The sequence below is a fragment of the Monomorium pharaonis genome, chromosome 11 (genome assembly GCF_013373865.1).
Source record: "Monomorium pharaonis isolate MP-MQ-018 chromosome 11, ASM1337386v2, whole genome shotgun sequence".
Classification (NCBI taxonomy): domain Eukaryota; kingdom Metazoa; phylum Arthropoda; class Insecta; order Hymenoptera; family Formicidae; genus Monomorium; species Monomorium pharaonis.
Genome location: NC_050477.1, coordinates 16,090,953 through 16,109,845, shown reverse-complemented (window position 1 = coordinate 16,109,845; position 18,893 = coordinate 16,090,953). Strand labels below are relative to the sequence as shown.

Sequence of the window (18,893 nt, the reverse complement as noted above, 5' to 3'; positions counted from 1 at the left end):
GAAAGTTCCAAAGTCACTTCGAGATTAATTTGGATTTGACTCGTGAACGTAATATTAGCAGAAATAATGCGTGACGAATAATTAACTTTGCACAAGCTAATTAACGAATAATTAACTTCACTTCTTAGCATGTGGTTATCTTCTTCGTTAAAGATTGCACTTCGTCGCGCATAAGATACATGTTGTCTGAATGACGCATCGCGAATGCGTGCGATAAATGTTTGTAACATTAATCGCCTCTCTTAACTCTCGTCAGGTGATCGGTTTTTGAATGAATTTGGAAATCAGAGATGCGAATGTTCCTTCGTCGGCAGCCCGACGGGACACGACGCGACTCTCGCTTCGCTCGTCTCGCACAAGTCGGAGCCGCTGACTCGACTTAGACTTCGAGCAGTTCGGGCTATATCCACGGGCTCACCTAGTCATTTGGTGCGAGCACTCGGTCGCGGACGTGTTCCGGGCTCACTCTGCCTCGTGTTCGTGACGCACAGGTTCAAAAATTCCGCGAGACATTACTGCAATAATACAAAATGAAGGACATTCGCACTCAGGTGAATATCAATAGTAATAAAAAAATAGTTGTGAAAACCGTTTTTCCGTATCGCCTTCTAATATAATGAAAGGAGATTCATGGCCGACACGTGGTCGGTGATCGTGAATTCGATCGATAACGTGGTTAATTTAACCAAAATCAATAGAATGTATCATTTTTTCTCGAGATAATTGATCACATAATTATTTTCAACAGTGTAACGGGACGATAAATGCTTTAAGCGTACACTGACAGAAAAAAACACTTGATTTGAATAAATAGTTATTTAAATCGTACTAATAACATATTTCATAAAAATTAATATTGATTTCAAACAAATAACATTTTCTAAATTATTTTTTGTATTATTTATTTTTTTGCAAAATTTGTTATTAGTTATAAATTGTTATTCAAATAACTATTTATTTTAATCAAGTGTTTTTTCTGTTAATGTATATGCTTTAAATATATATTTATTATTATTTTATGATAATTTTATGATAAAAGAGTCAAGAAAATACATTTAATGATAAAAGAGAAAGAGAGAGAAATTAATAATAATAATAAAATATTAACAAAATATAAAGTACTTTATATTGCAGTAAAAATATACACAAACATTAAATTTTTTAATTTATTTACAGCAAAATTACGTTTCTTTATTTTCCTGTAACATAGTGTATTTACTTTTAGTAAAAATTGAGTCATTCATTATATTTAGAACTATATATATGTTTAAATTGAGTGCTTTCTTTTTCTCTCTTGTATTTAAAAAAAAATATTTGGAACAATAAAAAATTTTTTCGTTTTATCTTTTTTTATTTATTTAATTGTTTATTGTTTAATTGTTAATTTATTTAATTGTTTAACATTTATTTAATATACAAATTATATATTCTATCTTATTTCTATTAAATTTAATCAATTACTCTAAACATATATAGAACAGATAGAAATTCATATTTATGTAAACAAAATTTCATATTCACAAAAATCCTAAACAAAGCTATTAATTCCATATAACAAGGAATTTATACATAACGTGTTTTTTTACAAAGAATGAGATGTAGACTTTAATTTTCTTGATACTCTGGAACTGATATTCTCAAAGAGAGTCGCACGATTGAAATTCTCGACGATATAACGAGCCCCTATATATGGTTGCATCAACGAACCGAGAAACGAGGGTACACAATGTAGTCGTTTAACTAACAACGTCACTAGGGTTCATGCCATACGACTGTCATAATCGACCGAAAGATTAGTTCGGAGGTCAGTCTATCAGTTTATCGAAACGTAGTAACATCAATTCGCTGACGACTTTCACTGACAAAATTTCCGTCTTAATTTTATTTTTAATTTTGTCATATATTCACTATTATTTATTTAACATTATTATGATTATATTTTTATGCGTCACCTATTGTAAAACAATATTATATACATTATTTTAATTAAAATTACATACATATGTCATATATATTATTTTAATGAATAACTCTAGTTTAAATTTTTCTGTCTCTTTTTTCTTTTCTAGTTCTTTTACAGCAATAAAAATTAATATATCAGCAATTTATATAGCGACAAAAAGATGAAGTTACAATGAAATTTTTTTAAATATCTAGATATTTTTAAGCAAATTTTTTTATTGTTTTCTACATTTTATCAAGTATCATTATACTTTGTTATTTAAATAATATAAACTTCTTTGTTTTCAAACATCTGTACATCTAAAAATAAAACACATATGAATATATGTACGTTAAAAGGAAAATATTATAAACTATAAAATTATTCTTTGTGGAAATTGTATTACTGTGGATATTTTTATTACAGAAATCTATAACATAAAGATAAAAGAAAGCTAAACAATTAAATAATTATATACATGTGTCTAATTACAAAATAGTAGTAAATTTTGTTTTTCTCACGGTTTATATGTATAATTGTTATTTACGTAACTGTTCTGAAAAATTTTGGAATTAAATTTCCTGCATTTGCAAGAAATATTTATTAATTACTTTATACATAACGAAATTAAAAATTATATAAATTACTACTTTTTACATAACAAAATTTAAAAACTATAATCGGAGAGGTTAAAAATTTCGTGAGAAAACTTTGTTATCGCTTGACCATTATGATCCTAGATAGATTTCTGCTGACACACTGTGAAAATTTGAGTTATTTTTAGAGTTTGACAAAAGTAACCAAGGGGGCAACTGTATCACTGTATTTTTTATGTATCAACAGAAAAATTATATGTTTGAGTAAAAAAATTACTCAGTTTTTTTTATTTTTGATACGTTATATGATAAACGTATTTTATCACACAAAGAGATCTATATGTATTTCAAATAATTAAATAGTGCCTTTGAACATACTTTGGATATCAAAAAATGTTAAAAGTTGTAGAAAATAGAAAAGATCTTATAATTTTGAATATTCTAAAATAAGATTTTAGAAGCATTTTAAGGTAGCTCTAAATAAAAGAGAGAAAAGATAATAAATGCTGTCTAAAAAGTGTAAAATTAGCAAAATGCAGTTATCTAACATTTTGTGCGCTTATTTCATTATGATGTGAATTTGATGATATTCGCATAATTAAGAACAGAAATGAATGTTCATGTTCGTTAAGATATCGTGAAGTCTTTATCTTCACGCTTTTAGTTATAACATTTTCTATATGTAAAGAGAAGGAGAATCTAAAAGCTTAATGACAATAGTTTTGTTTTATCGTGACGATATTCTTCCAGAAATGCGATTTGTAGAAAACGATTTTAATAAGGTTTCAAGGAATCGTACAAAAGAGAGAAAACGTTTTATTTCTAAATGAAGGAAGAAATATGTTTACAGTAAAATCCATCGCCAATAATAATTTATCGCGTGAAGCATCCTAATCGCTGATCTATGACCTAACATTAATCTATGTCATTTATCATTCTCGACACGATTTTAGTCGTAGGGCTTAATCAAGCGTTGTTTACAACACAGATGGTAATTACATTGCTCGATAATTATCGATTATTTTTTCAAGAGTTGTCAACCGGTTGAAATAATTCTCCACATTTCGCAGAATTAGTATTTCACTCCCCAATATTAAAAAAAAAAAATCCTTTCTCTTTCTCATTTCGGTACGAAACATGGGAAGAAATCGGAGGGCCTTTAGTTTAGCCTCACTCTCTGGATCCGGCACTCAAATTAAGCCGAAATAACGAGGGCGTCCTTGATCCTTCACAATCACGCTACGAGACGAGGGCGGACGACGGATGAGCGTTCACGATCCCACGAACGTTCCCTCTCTCATCCCGTGTTTCTATTCTATTCCTATCCACGCGATTCACCGGATTTCGTGAGCGGCTTGAGTCATTCATATATACAGAGATAAAATTCCAGAAAAAGCGACGTCCATAACAAGGGGGGGAAGAGGAGATGACGTAGCCCAACCACCCACCTGTCAACCGCTGGCCATATGCTATTTTTAGGATGCACTTCACACGCATAACTTTGTGTTAATGCACGCGGTATTTTCGCGCGAGTTTGGCTATCGAATTCATTCGTGACATACTTGTATCCACGGCCTTAAAATTTTTAAGCTTTCAAACTATCTATAGAAAAGAATCGACATTGTAAAAATCAATTAATGTGTGTGTGTGTGCACATAAAATTAATTAATTTTTATTATTTTATAAATAATATTTAATTTAAAAAAAGATATATACGTTTTCTTTTATACCAGAGAGATATTTATATAAAATAATAAAATTAATTTATATTTATCTTTATACTTGTAGACAAATAATATTATACATGTAAACACACGCACACACACGCATGCACGCATACATATACCATATCTCATTAGATATATTTGAAGAATAACTAGTAATCCGTTCATTACATGTAATAATTTGACATTTTTAAACGACAATTTTCTTTAATTTTATTTAACTTGGTAAAATGTTTTATCATTATAATCGAAACTATTTTTCTAGGAAACTGTAACGAACTAAAGGAAAATTCCAAATTGAAATTGTCAGCTTAATCTTTTAATTCTAACCAAGTTATAACAAGTAAAATTTTTACTATTTGACAATATAATAAAATGAATAAAATGTAAAATATTATGGCAATTTTATAGCCCTTGTTAAAAGAGAATTTGTTAAATTTCAGGTGATTTGAGGAGCATGCAGGGATCATTAAATTTATCTTTTTTTTTTATTCAATTACATTTGTTGAATCCGAAAATCATAATCAAAATATATTTTAAACATATTTTAAACAAAAGAAAGTAACAATTAATTTTATTACTTTGTCGAGTTATGTTTGCGAATTTCTTTCAATCTGGTTTCATTAAAATTGTGACTCTTAGAGTGTAAAATAAATAAAATATGTACATATATATTTACACTTATGCACTTACATTAAATATATTTGTATTATATACATGTTTTGTATAATTCCACTCACTTATTTATATTTATTGACACATTTTGTCTTTATATTTACTGCCCAAACTGGAATACCTGATGGAAAATGATGATTTAAAATTATGCAGGCGTGTCTGCTTTTGTTGTTTTTTATATCTTCCTGTTGTCCCCATATCTTTCCTTGTTTCTTAAAGACCAGATAAATGCAAGCATTACATAGATAATGATTACTCCATAAGACACGTGTTAGAATTATTGTTTATCGCGCGCATATCCTTATCTGGCATTTAAGTACAGGAAGATATGATACAAATATAAGGATGCCTACACAATTTTTGAATCATCACTTTTGATCAAATATTTTAGTTAAATAAAACCAAAAAATATAAAGACAAAATATGTTGACAAAAATAAATAAGTTAAATACGTGAGTGGAAATACATTTGTATAAATATAACACATATATTAGAAAAACGTCAAATACATTTGTATATACATAATATATATTTAACACAAATATTAGAAGACTGACAATACATTATATATATTAAAAATAAATACGATAAATAGTATAAGTCTATCCTTTCTCTCACATCTTTATTATTAATTATTATTTCAAGAAAAAAGTAATTGATATACGACTGTCATTAAAAAGATCAATATGAAATATCTCTTTGTTAGCAACTATAACAATTCGAAGATTACAGAGGGCAATGCGCAAAGCAGAAGAGAAGATTGCAGATATCATTGTCTTAAATAAAATAAAATTGCTACTGCGCGTCGAGCAATATTTCTCCTTTATCGCAGGAAATGCATTATTGCGGCAGTGCAATGCGTTTCGTTGCAATTGAAACGTAAAAATTGCGCACATAAATTGCGATTTTTCGAAGCCAGAGCCATAGCTAGCGGGGACGGGGGTGGTGCGTGATATCCACGGGTTCTTCGCGTCGCGCTGCGGCGCACGTCTTCTTTATGGCGAAGCGTTTCCGAGCCGTCACCGTGCGAGTAGGATGCCGTAGTTTTCGATCGAATGACGAGCATGGGACTTCCTACGAACGCGAGACATGACTTTCGGCGATGTTTACGACCGTCGATATTTTCCGTCGCTATTTCGAACACTAAAAATACCGCGCGCTCGCGGCGCACCCTTTTCCCGAACGCGGTATATGTAACATATACCGGAGACGTTCCACTTCGGAACATACGAGTTTTGGGGATTTTCGCGGATGCGACTCTTTTTTTCTTGGCAACTTTGTCAGCCCCCCCCCCCCCCCCGAAACTACGATCGTAAATCAAGCGATTAGCGATTGCGCGCCAAGAGGATTCAAACAGACATACGGTTTCACATATGTATATCGGTTTCTCTCGGGGAATTGCTCTCCTCGTAAAATTGTTCCGCGAATTAAATGCCGCTCGAGGTGACGTTTCGTTTAACGGCGTTTTACAATTCCGGGACGTTCGTTTCGATGCGCACTTGTATGTGAGATAACTCGCACTTGTATATGAGATAACGCACACTTGTCTGTGGTAAAGCTTGCCAACTAAGCACATGCAAAATTGTAATATGTATAGTTTATATTATATATATATATATATATATATATATATATATATATATTTCAATAGATGAATCACAAAACTACGATATACACGATATGCGTTGCGCAAACATTTTATTTATACATTTATTTAGACTATAAGCGTTAATGATATTGTCATCCATACTTGATAATAATTCGCACTGATATTAATTTCTGGTAATTGAACAAAAATTATTATGCATAACATAAAAAAATATAATAGCGATAGAGCTCCGATTATAATTATTTAGGAAAAATGTTTTTAAAACTATATAAATAAACGTGCCAAATAGGAAAATAAATTGATTAAGATATAAATAATTTTAAAAAACAAAATTTTTTCACGAACGTATTCAGTCGATGTGAAAAATATTTTAACGTTGCGGATTAATGTTTAACATGTAAAACGGGTCGAGCTTAACAAAACAATTTGCCGCTTTCTTAAAGAATAATATACGCAATATAATTGCGTGATCGACGCTAATGCGTTAGGCATGGAATACAATGGGGCATAAACAAAAAAAAATGCAGAATAAACTCTAAACGTCCGTTTGCCCTTTGAAACAGGCAATGCCCGTGGTTATTCTTAGGTGTCTTTATCGGCCGCAGTCTATTTATAAAATTGCAGTCTATCACAAACATCACGATGAGACGAAACTACGACTGATCGGTCAGATGATCAAACATGACCGGAAATTTCTTTGAACCTTGAGCCTTTATCCTTATCTTATCCCGGCAATAAATCGAATAAGCGATTCGGTATATTCCTGAGGATTCATCCAAATTTTACTAAGCACTGATCGTAACGTTACGACTTAATACATTTTTTTTAGACCTTTATTAAACATTGTAGATCGTAATTATCATATATTAATTTTCATTACATTTACAAGTATTACAAAATTATTAAATGTCTTTTGCGTATACTTTAACGTGTCTAGAAAGTATTTGGTTGTGTCATTTGTTTTAGAAAAATTATAAAATATTTTAATAAACGTTATATTAATTAAATTAAATTAACCGGCAAGATATTTTTATAAAAAGATATGCGCCGAACATCATTGTTCAAAGATGCATATTAAGTATTAATAATATTTAAGTAATGAAACCTAAAAGAATTGTAAATTATTCTGGAAATGAATATATCGTTATATTTTTAAGCATTATATTTCTTTTCATATAATTCTTTTTATTTATAAATACTTATAATATATAACAGAAAAACTTTGCATTATCTTCTTTTAGCTCTTTTCGAACTTGTGATTCAAAAAAGATATGATACTTTAAAACATTTATTTTATTAAGTTTGTGTGTATGTGTGTGTATAAATTACAAAATATTGTGTATATTATAACTGTGTAATTAAATCAAGTTTCAGACAAATGGCTACGTCGTTTTGGAAGATTTCTTTCAACCAGAAGAAATCGAAGAATTAAGAACTTGCGGAGAAGAGTTTACAAATAAGTTGCCACCTGAGTCGGAACGGAAAGTATTCGATACGATACAGTTACAACAGGTAATATGGCATATACAGGAATATAAGCAATTGTGAAACTTAAAAGCATAAAACATTTTATTCATTGGATGATTTAAAATTAATTGAAGGTAACGTTCCTTATAAATACTTAAAAATGACTTTTACTAGGAAAAATAGATAAACAAATAAATTTTATAAAACAAAATTACATATTTTCATTAATTTTGAGATCTAATTAATCTTTTTGTAAATGTGCTTATAATGAAACTCGTTACTATTCTGTTTCAGAAAATATATCTATCTTGTTTCAGAATAAGGACAAATATTTTTTGGATAGCGCTAATAAAATAAGTGTTTTTTTCGAGACTGAAGCTCTAACAGCAGACGGAAAATTGAAGGTTCATCCAAGAGTATCATTAAATAAAGTAATGTATCTTAAAAGAGCCGGTCCTATAATTAAATTAATTTCCGCAAATGCATTTTGAAATAATTTCAATTATTTTATTATATATAACTTCTTATAATTTCCAGGTAGGTCATGCTCTTCATTGGTTACACCCTACTTTCAAAAAATACACATTTGACGAAAGAGTAAAAGAAGTTGCTTTTCAATTAGAGTACGAGGAACCAGTGGTATGTCAATCAATGTACATATACAAAAATCCTGGAATAGGCTCGGAAGGTAATTAAACAATTCTTGAGTTATAATTCTCGAATTACATAAATATACCTCATTACATGAGTGTTTATATGATATAACACAAATAAACATACAGAACGCAACAACTGCACGATACCCGAATGTAAAATCATTGTTATTTTTTTGTAGTTACGATGCATCAAGATGTATCGTATTTATATGTTGACCCAGTGAAACTCGTGGGTTTCTGGATCGCACTTGAAGATGCAACAACTGAGAACGGGTGTCTATGGATCGCTCCGGGTTCTCATCAAAGCGGAGTGCATCGGCGTTATATAAGAAACAAAGATCCAAATTCTCAAGAATTATTAATTTTCGACAGAGCGGCACCCTGCTACCCATTAAGTAATTTCAGACCAGTGCCAGTACGCAAAGGGACTTGCATTCTTATCCACGGCCAAGTGGTCCACTTTTCTTATCCAAATAAAAGTAAATCATCGAGACACGCTTACACTTTTCACGTGATTGAGACAAAACATGTATCTTACTCGAAAGAAAATTGGCTTCAACCACCTGTTGAAGGTTTTCCGAATCTTTATAAAAATTGAGTGTATTGTATTAATTGTGTTAAGAATTATTGTGTTTATTTCACAATTTAATTCTTTATATTTCTTTTTTCACTGTACAAAAAATAACTTCAGTCCATACAATTAAATAAAAAAATCAAGTACGTAATTTACATAATTACAAATACCTATAGCACCAATGAAAACATTACATATGCAAATTTTTTAGAAAACTCGTATTTTTATTAATATATTTAATATATTTTATTAATATATTAATGTATTTATTAATAAATTTATTAATGTATAAATATAAATTAATGCCGATACACAATTAATTTTTGTTGGGAAAAGACAATTTTGACAATTAGTAAAAGATATTCTATAATATTGTTAATCACAAATAAAATCACAATAATTTTCATTGATACTATTGATATCACAATCATCTTTATAGATAATTTTTATATTTTTCGTTATAAATAAACATTATTTAACACAAGAAATTTATGTACATTTCTGTAAGCATATTCATGTCGAATATCAAAAATATAAATTACAAAATACATAAATTCTATATATTTTTATGTCATAGAATTATATACGAGTAGCCAGTCCGCAGAAATATGATGTTAAATCTTGTAGCTGTTTTAAGCCAGCCTTTAATAGTTCTTCTTTTAATTTGACACAATAATATACATCCAAAGGTGTCACATCAAATGTTACTCTCTCTGTATCAGGCATAAATGTATTTAAATTTTGTTGTAAAGTAAGCAATGCCTGATATTTTAAAGAATTTTCAGCCTGCACCAGTAACCTAATTACAAAAAAATATTGCATAACGTGCAATATAATAAGTTTGATGTGATAAACTATACAGATGACTAAAAATTTTTGACACAGCGCTTACATAAAGGTAGAATAGACTAAACTGAATAGAAAAGTCCTCTATTTGTTTTGCAGTTTTCGCAATAATTATAACAAGTTATTCATTTATAAAGATAGCCGAATTTGCCCGGCCTACCGCCAAATGCAAGCATTGTATAAACAATTTTTAATCTGTATATTATCAATCTCAATAGATTAATTTTATTAAAACATAACTTACTTATTTAGATTCTGTGTCAAATCAGTCATTTTTCTGGTAATTTCTGATTGCATAAGTTGTATATATGCTGGTGATAGAGATAAATTAGATTCGAAGGTATAGGGACATGCTATTCCTGCATTACTGCATGCCAAAGCACTATTATGAAATAAAAATAATATATTTTAAAAAATATAAAGATTACAAAAAGTAATGGTAATGTAATATTTTAATAAATATGTATTACATTTGCATTACATTATACAACAATAATAATAAATTTTGTACGTGTGTGGGCACATGTGTGTAATTATTAGTATTTACCAACAACAAACACAAGCAACACTGTGTAACACATTGTACGACCTAGTGCTTTCCAATTGTGACATATAAGTCAACATAATCATACACAGCTAAAATATTATATGTGCGTTTTATAGTACTCCCTAGATAAAACAGGGTCATAATAGCATCAAGCTCTTTATCACTTTACTTCTCAGTATATATATATATATATATATATATATATATATATATATATATATATATATATATTATAATTACGTACTATAATTACATATAAAATATCTTTATGATATTCTTATATCTAGTAACAAATAATATCCTTATGACTATAATAGTATGACTTCCGTATTCCATGGATACTAACATTATACTTTTTAAAGTAAAATGTTATGTTGAAATAAAAAAGTGAAATAAAAAAGCTAAACGGTGTTTCAAGTATAATACTGTGTCACACAACGTATGATTATGTTCGGTTGCTATAAAAGCACCCAATATTATAATGCACATACGCGCACACACGCACGCACATGTATATATATATATATATATATAAAATCTCACCAAAAATTACGCGCGTAATTAAAGATGTGTTGGAAGCACTCGAATACTTTTTCTGCTCTCATTTCTTGTTCTTGGACATTTTCAGCCATGCCTATTTTCTCATGTAATTTTTTATGTTCCATATCAGTGGTATATTTTGTACACTTTTTTTTTAATTCCTAAAAAGTATTTATTTTTAAATTTATTTCCATAATAATAAAATATTCAATCAATAAGAAAATTACTGTAATAGTATTGAAGGTATGTGTCATGAGATCACAATGTTTATCCATATTGACTAATTGCACCAAGTCACTGCATTTTTCTAAAATATATTCCACATCTTGGAATTTTCTGCCACCAACTGAAAAAAAGCGTCAAAATTAGGCTCAACTTATAGAATGTAGTTTTATATGCAAGTTTAAATTGCGCGCATGTGTGTTTTCACAAAATATATGTGTACAAAATATACATATACCTGATAAAAAAGCATTAAGCAATTCTTTCAGAATATGTTCAGCACATCTTTGGAACGATTCGTTAATAGCAGCAATCCAATGTTTTATAGCACACTTTAATGCAGTTACAATAGTCCAAGGTGGTTTTATCTTGACATATACCTCCCACTCTACTTCTCCATAAATCTCTGACATTTGTTTCATGATGATCTAAAATGAAAATATTCCATTCAATATATAGACTTGAGAAAATTGATAAAACTCTAATCTAGCACACAATACATACTGTTGACAAAAAGTTTTTCATAATCGACTTTGTATCCTCAAAAATATCATCTGATAAACGTAATTCTTCGTTAAAAATAGAATGTTCTACAGGACGATCTTTATTCAAATAATTGTCTACTGTATTATCCCAATCTACATTATCTATTTTTTCAAGAGGATCGTTACGTCCCAATGCTCGTATATTATATATCATCGCTTTAGTGCAAAGATTTTTATCAAAAGATAACAAAACCTATATACAAAATAAGAACAGTATAGCATTTTTGTTCATTAACATATGCATGCATGTCGTAAGTCATCATATATGAGGACAACTTACTACTGATTTTTTTAACTGATGGATCTGTAAACAACACTGAAGTATCTCATCATCTGGGCAATCAAGAGAAAACTGTTCTTTATTTTTCTCTGCCTGTTCTCGTGTTTGTCCTATTACACGTGGGTGTTTAGAAGAAAATTGATTATGGATGAAAGAAATCGCTTTCCTAGCTTTGATTGATAATTCATATTTCGATTTGTTGTCCTTAATATAATCTAATTCCTGTTATAAAAAATATTAAGAAAAAAGATGCATATTAATATGTTCACAGTTGCAATCAAATTTTCACTATACATTATAGTACACTTACACGTATTACTGTCCAAGGGATTACGATAAACGGACGTGGATAGTTCTTAAATGTTACATCTCTTGCTTCTCCAACAATTTCGAGATTTGATAGAAATACATTTGTATCAACAACAATGTAAAGTGGACATTTTTCTTGCAATTCGATTTCGTTAGGATGTGTCAACTCTGCAGTATTTTCTGGGATACAGTTTGTATCACCCACAGGATTTTCTCTACCAATTTGTGTTCTTACAACTTCTACCTGTATAAAAAAGATAAAAATAAAACGTGTTTAAAAATTATATTCTCGCAGTAACTTTCACATAAAACAAAAATGTTCAGTACTAAAAATATAGGGTTACAATTCATGGCAATATTCATATTGTGAATTTTGCCTGATATAAGTTGTTACAATTGTTTAATTTGTTTAATTAAATTGGTAATACCTCTAGTGCAATTTCTTCATCTTTCATTGGTTCCCAATCCATTTCCTCATACAAAACTTCTTGTTTGGCCTGTTCTATTAATTTCTCATTTGTCATATTTTCAACAACTGATTCATTACTTTGTTGATTTTGTTGACTTTTGTCATTGTTTAATGTAGCATTTTTTTCATATACTGCATTTTTTAAAATTCTGTTATGTAATTTTTTAAGTCGTACATCAACATTTCTATAAACACGTGTTGATCCTAAGGTATCTGTAAACACATAAAGTAATGTATAAAGTTATTAGAAAATATAGACCAGTATTTATAGTTAAGTCTTATTTCCTTACTTAAGACCATCTTAAGTAATATCTTAAGGTGCTAATACAGCTCTGTGCTTGGTTGATAACATTTTAAGATAATCTTAAATATAAGACTAGACTATGAATACAGGCCATAAATAACCATATTGAAACTTTATTAAGAGTATAAAACTTAAAATTTTATAGGCCTACTAGATAAATTAGGTAATCTTCCATTTGTCTTCTGTGGGCTTTTTTTACTAACTAAATCGGTTTGACAGATTTCTTTAATTTTTTCCTCATTGCAATTTAAATTTTTTCTTATTTTCTCCATACGTTCTTTTGCTAAATTTTTCTTAAAGACCACTTTTTCTTTTTTCCACTCTAAACACAAAAATTTATTTTATTTTCTATAATAATGATATATATATATAAACATAATACTTAGAAGATAAATCTATACATTTGTATTTACTTAAAACATTTTGATTTTTATTGTGTTGTTTATTCTGAACAATACTTTCTCGGTGTTCCATTTTTTTTTCCTGTATTTTTAATTTCTGATCTGTTGCATTCAGATTTTGCTGCTTCTTAAGATCCTCTTTTAGTATTTTATTTTGATTAGATTTTTTTAAATTTCTTTGTTCAATTTTGTCATAGAGGACACGCATTTGTGGTGTAAATGTTACTTTATTATCATTTTTATCCCAAGCTGTGACTGATTTATCATTTCTTAATCTTGAAGCAGAATCTTTTGGAGAAGAGATCTTTCTCTTATCTATCACACTAAGACTACTTGTATCCAAGGTATCTGATATCGAGGAAGATTTATTCCTAGGACTTGATCTCTGCAGAACCTTCTCTCTGACAGTTTTCATTTGTGGAGTCTCTATGGTTTTATTATCCAAACGTCGTTGATAAGATGTATCCTCTTTCTCAACATTATGTTTAGATGTCATTGCTTCACGTTTTCCTTTTTCGTCAATTTTGTGTTTCTTAGGTGAAGAGGTTTCTATAAAATTCTAAAACAAATGTTTTATGAAATTAAGATTTTGAAGATTAGAATAAGGCTATAAAGAAGAAACTTAATGTTTTACAGCAAAAAATATAATCAAAATGCAAAGTAAAATATACTTTATCAGCCTCATTCAATGTTGGTACGCTCCACGAAGATTGATTTGTTTTCACATTGAAATAATACACTCTGTCCGGATGACTTTTAGAGCTCACGATGATCCAATCCTTTGGCAGTTTATGCTTTAACATGTTGAAAGGATTACAGCGAGAAATTTGGTACGTCACAGGTCCAAATACTACGTCACACCCAATCGTCCTTCGAAACAAGTTTCAATCAAAACAAAGCTGAAAAGTTGACATTTTTATTAATGTACAATTTTATGTGTCGAAAAATGTGCTTTGTATATACGTACGTATGCCTATGTTCAAGGAAGTAATAAATGTAAACATGATCTACATCGTTGGCTGCGCATTTAGCAGAAAGAGGAATTTTGTAGGTTTTGCACTGCTAGCAGTACTAACGCCATCTATGCGCGATTCGTAATTCGCGATTCGTATAATTCGTGCTCCGTGGAGATTCGTTCGATGTTCGAGTAGATTCGTCATTCGCTACTACAAAGTTGCAAACCTCTCATTATTCGCGAATTCGCGATTTGTCATTCGTAATTTGTAATTTGTTGTTCCTTAAGGCCATTCTACAATTGCGTAAAAATAGTTGTAAATAGTAAAAAACTGACCAATCACAAATAATTATTTCTTTAGAAGAATAATCGACAGTAATTAGTTGATTTTTTAAACCTTATGTTTACAACTATGTTTACGCAATTGTATAGAATTTACGTCTTTAGTTTATGTTACTTCTACCAGTTTTAGCAGTTTAGATGTTTACTTAACCATTGTTGTTTGTGCCAAAAATGTCTTCTAGAAATACACAAGAGGGTAATACTGGAGGAAAAGGGGTTGCCTCACCGATTTGGTTAAAACTTAACAATATCGTGTATTTTTATGCATAAAACACGAATCTGTAAGTAAAAAGCGTCGCTCTGCTTCGCGAAGGGAAATATTAACAGTTAAAGTTGACGACTATCAGGTTATAAAACCTGTCATACCGACGACATGTAATGACTTGAGCATGCGCAGCGGTCACATCCTCATGCTTTTTGGGCACAAGCGCATGCTCTGGCTGTGTTTCAAAATTGCTGTCAGTACTGAAAATTTATAGTTTCTGTTACGTACACCATAGATTTTTAGTACTGACAGCAATTTTGAAACACAGCCTCTGTCTAACAAAAGCCATGCAAAAAATGCGCAAATTTCAAATGTCTAATACGTATTTTTACGAGCATCTCGTTTTGCGTGGAGAATCGCAAACCTATGTGGTGCAGAGAATGCTTCGTACGCACACACACACACACACACACATACACGGGGAATGTAAAGGGGACGTTCGGCCCCCCTCCCGCACCCATCCCGTCCAAATCGCTTGTATGTACATGATATGTACTTTGTCATTCAATTTAATTCGCTCTGACAATCCACGGGAGATGATGTGATTATTACCGGATCATATATACCATATATAAAATATGTATTCAATATATAAAATATGAGTTTGTAGGCGCGATTAGGTTTGTTCTGAATACGTTTTTTAAATTTAATAATCGATTTTGTAAGCAGAATTTTGGGACCCCAATAGGTTCCCCCTTGTCACCTATCATTGCAGATATAATAATGCAGAATCTTGAACGTGAGGTGCTAGAAACAATTAGTTTCTTGGTTGCCTTTTATTTCCAGTATGTGAATGATATTTTAATAACAGTCCTTACTCGTTTACATCTTCGATTCTATATATTTTTAATTCCCTTCACCCGGGATTAAAATTTACCCTGGAAATTGATGGAGACAAAATCAATTTTTTGAAAACTACCATCTTAATGAAAAACAAAAAGTTACATTTTGATTGATTTTACAAACCAACTTTTTTACGAAGGTATTCAAATTATTTGTTTTAGTACTATCTCTCTCTCACAAGGAAAGTTTCACGGGCGTCTAACGTCAATTTGATTCTCCATAAAATATGTTGTTAAATATAAAAATCAAAGAGACATGTATTTTTTTATGTGCGGAATTTCATGTTTAAAGGGTGAAACATTCTTTTGAAAGTAGAGATATTTTGTTAAAAAAGAAATTAAAAAATTTTTTCTTTACAACTTCAATATGTACTCTTAAAACCGTACAACTTTTATTTACAATTTCTTTTAATCTTTTATACTTCTAATATTCGCTCCGAAAGGGAAAAATCTTTTTTTTAAGAAATGTTTTATCCTCTAAACATGAAATTCCGCACATAAAAAAATACGTGTTGTTTTGATTTTTGTGTTCAACAACATATTTCATGGAGAATCAAATTGGCATCGGACGTCCGTAACACATCCCTTGTCAGAAGAAGGTAATTACAGGCATGGTAGATAGAGTCTTTCATCTCTCACATCCTGAATTTTATTAGAAAAATCTCAATTTTGTAATAGAAACACTGTTAAATAATAATTACCCGATTGATTTTATTTTTAAGACGGTGAATAAAAGGATTAAAAAATTCAGTAATAAATATGTTTTAAATACTAATTAACAGCAAGTTTCTGAAGATCTACATCATACAACATCTCATCTCTCATTGACACTAATGTAAAATCAGAGAGCTATTTTATTTTAATTTAATAATGGGTCACATAGGTTGCTCGGGCCACAGATCAGCTCGTGTCAAGTGACATGTGTAGTGGAGGTTAAATAATTTATTTAATGATTTTTAACATCTTATCTATTTAATTATCGTTCATTAAGATTTTACACTTGTGTCGATGAGGTAGATGATATATTACTTAAGTTGAATTTGACACACTTAGTATATAATACTTAGGTTGAACCATCCAAAAGTATATACCACTTAGGTTGAATTTAATTAAAAGTTTTATCTTGAATTTGTTATTTTTTTCTTATATTACTTAAGTTAAACCATCCAATAATTTTTTTGCTTAAAGGAAAAACCAAACACTTGGCGCCTTTTTTTACCTTTTTTAAAAAAGTAATTACTAATTAACAGCAAGTTTCTGAAGATGAAAAAACACATTGATTTACGATTCTTTTTGTTAGTGGTGTTTCTAATAAATTTAAGAACATTACAAAAAATTTTAATTCTAGACTGGCATTATACAGCATAAATAAATTGCGGAGATTTATTAAAGTACACAAAGATCCTCTCGAAACTGTATCCATGAAAAACGTGATATACGTACATGATTTCCTGTAAAGATTGTGAGGCTTCATATGTAGTCCCGAACGGGACGACAATTAAAAACGCGTTTCAGACACCAAAATACACAAATTACACAAATAGAAATTCTGATTTCGACTTCAAATGATTTCGATTGGGATAATGTAAGAGTTCTTGATGCGGAGATGAATATTTACAAAAGATTAACCTCCGAGATGCTGGTTTATTAGGTTGCAAAAACAAGGTTTGAATTTGCAGAGGGATGATTTCTTAGATCATGCGTATACTTCAATTATTGGGAATCTAATATTTACTGACACTTTCTCTTGTCGACCTTTACAAATTTTATCAGTTTATTTCACTTGTTATCTGACTGTCGTACTGTTAACATCCCCAGATAGCACAAAATATTATCATAAATATTTATAAATATTTTACAAATTTATTTTCAAAAAATATTTTTTAAAGATTATATAATTATTTTCATAAACCATTTAGAAATGATACAAAAATTATTATCAACAATATATAAAATATATTTTTAAAATGTACTGAAAAATATTTATGGTATATAAACTTAAAATATATTTTATATTCTTTGATAATAATGGTATAAATATTTATTTTAAATATTTTTATAAATGTTTATCATAATTTTTTTTATACCTGACAAACTCGGACATAAAAATATGTACAAAATATTTATCATAAATATTTTTCCTTTTTATAAATATTTTATAAATATTTTATAAATATTTTGTGCTATCTGGGTCGTGTCTTATTTTTTTTGTATAATTTTTGTTAATAGCTATTACTACATAAAGCATACACTTTCAAATATTTCGCTGAACTAGCTAATATAAACGCATATAAAATTGATTTCTTCATGTATATACACGCTTATTTGTAAATTTTTATAAAACAATTTCAGGGTTGGGAAGTAACGCCATTACAATTACTTTTTTGGTAACGGACTGGTAACGTAGTTACGTTTTTACTTTAGTTACTTTTTTTCTGTAATTATAACGGTAACGTAGTTACATTTTTTTTTAGTAACGGTAACAAATTTAACAGTTACTTTTACTTTTTATAGTTTAAATTTTTTACTTATGACATATTATAATTTTTACATTTTCAATCTTTATTCAACCAATATTCATAGTTAAAATTATCTTATAAAAACAATTTTAAAATATCATAAATCAACAGAGTCGTAGCTCTTATATTTTATAAATATCGGCCTTTGAGTTTATGGCAAAACTGCCCGAAACTGAAAGACTATTTATTAAATTCAATACGACTTTATCAAGCAACGCAGCTGTTGAGATAATGTTTAGCATTGGTAATACTATTTTATCACCT

At 29.4% G+C, this 18,893-nt stretch overlaps 2 protein-coding genes across 3 annotated transcripts; one reads left to right on the top strand and one right to left on the bottom strand.

Annotated features, from left to right (window-relative positions):
* The first annotated feature begins 389 nt into the window (after window positions 1-389).
* On the top strand, window positions 390-9,727 carry LOC105839891 (phytanoyl-CoA dioxygenase). 2 transcript variants are annotated; one of them, XM_028191385.2, is made up of 5 exons: window positions 390-551; window positions 7,921-8,058; window positions 8,331-8,444; window positions 8,551-8,701; window positions 8,849-9,727. In XM_028191385.2, exons 1-5 carry the CDS (start codon window positions 531-533, stop codon window positions 9,265-9,267), a joined length of 843 nt encoding a protein of 280 aa, XP_028047186.1. In that variant the 5' UTR covers window positions 390-530; the 3' UTR covers window positions 9,268-9,727. The 2 variants fall into 2 exon arrangements, with proteins under 2 accessions (XP_028047186.1, XP_012541969.1); XM_012686515.3 differs by having other exon boundaries at window positions 392-551; window positions 7,915-8,058.
* LOC105839890 (transcriptional protein SWT1) lies at window positions 9,687-14,821 on the bottom strand. The gene is made up of 13 exons (XM_012686514.3): window positions 14,674-14,821; window positions 14,378-14,605; window positions 13,719-14,265; window positions 13,457-13,627; window positions 12,961-13,214; window positions 12,534-12,776; window positions 12,224-12,445; window positions 11,903-12,136; window positions 11,637-11,826; window positions 11,404-11,522; window positions 11,180-11,337; window positions 10,334-10,471; window positions 9,687-10,042 (listed from the first exon to the last, which is right to left on the bottom strand). The coding sequence occupies exons 2-13, from the start codon at window positions 14,507-14,509 to the stop codon at window positions 9,823-9,825; spliced, it is 2,628 nt and encodes an 875-aa protein (XP_012541968.1). The 5' UTR covers window positions 14,510-14,605; window positions 14,674-14,821; the 3' UTR covers window positions 9,687-9,822.
* Window positions 14,822-18,893: the final 4,072 nt, after the last annotated feature.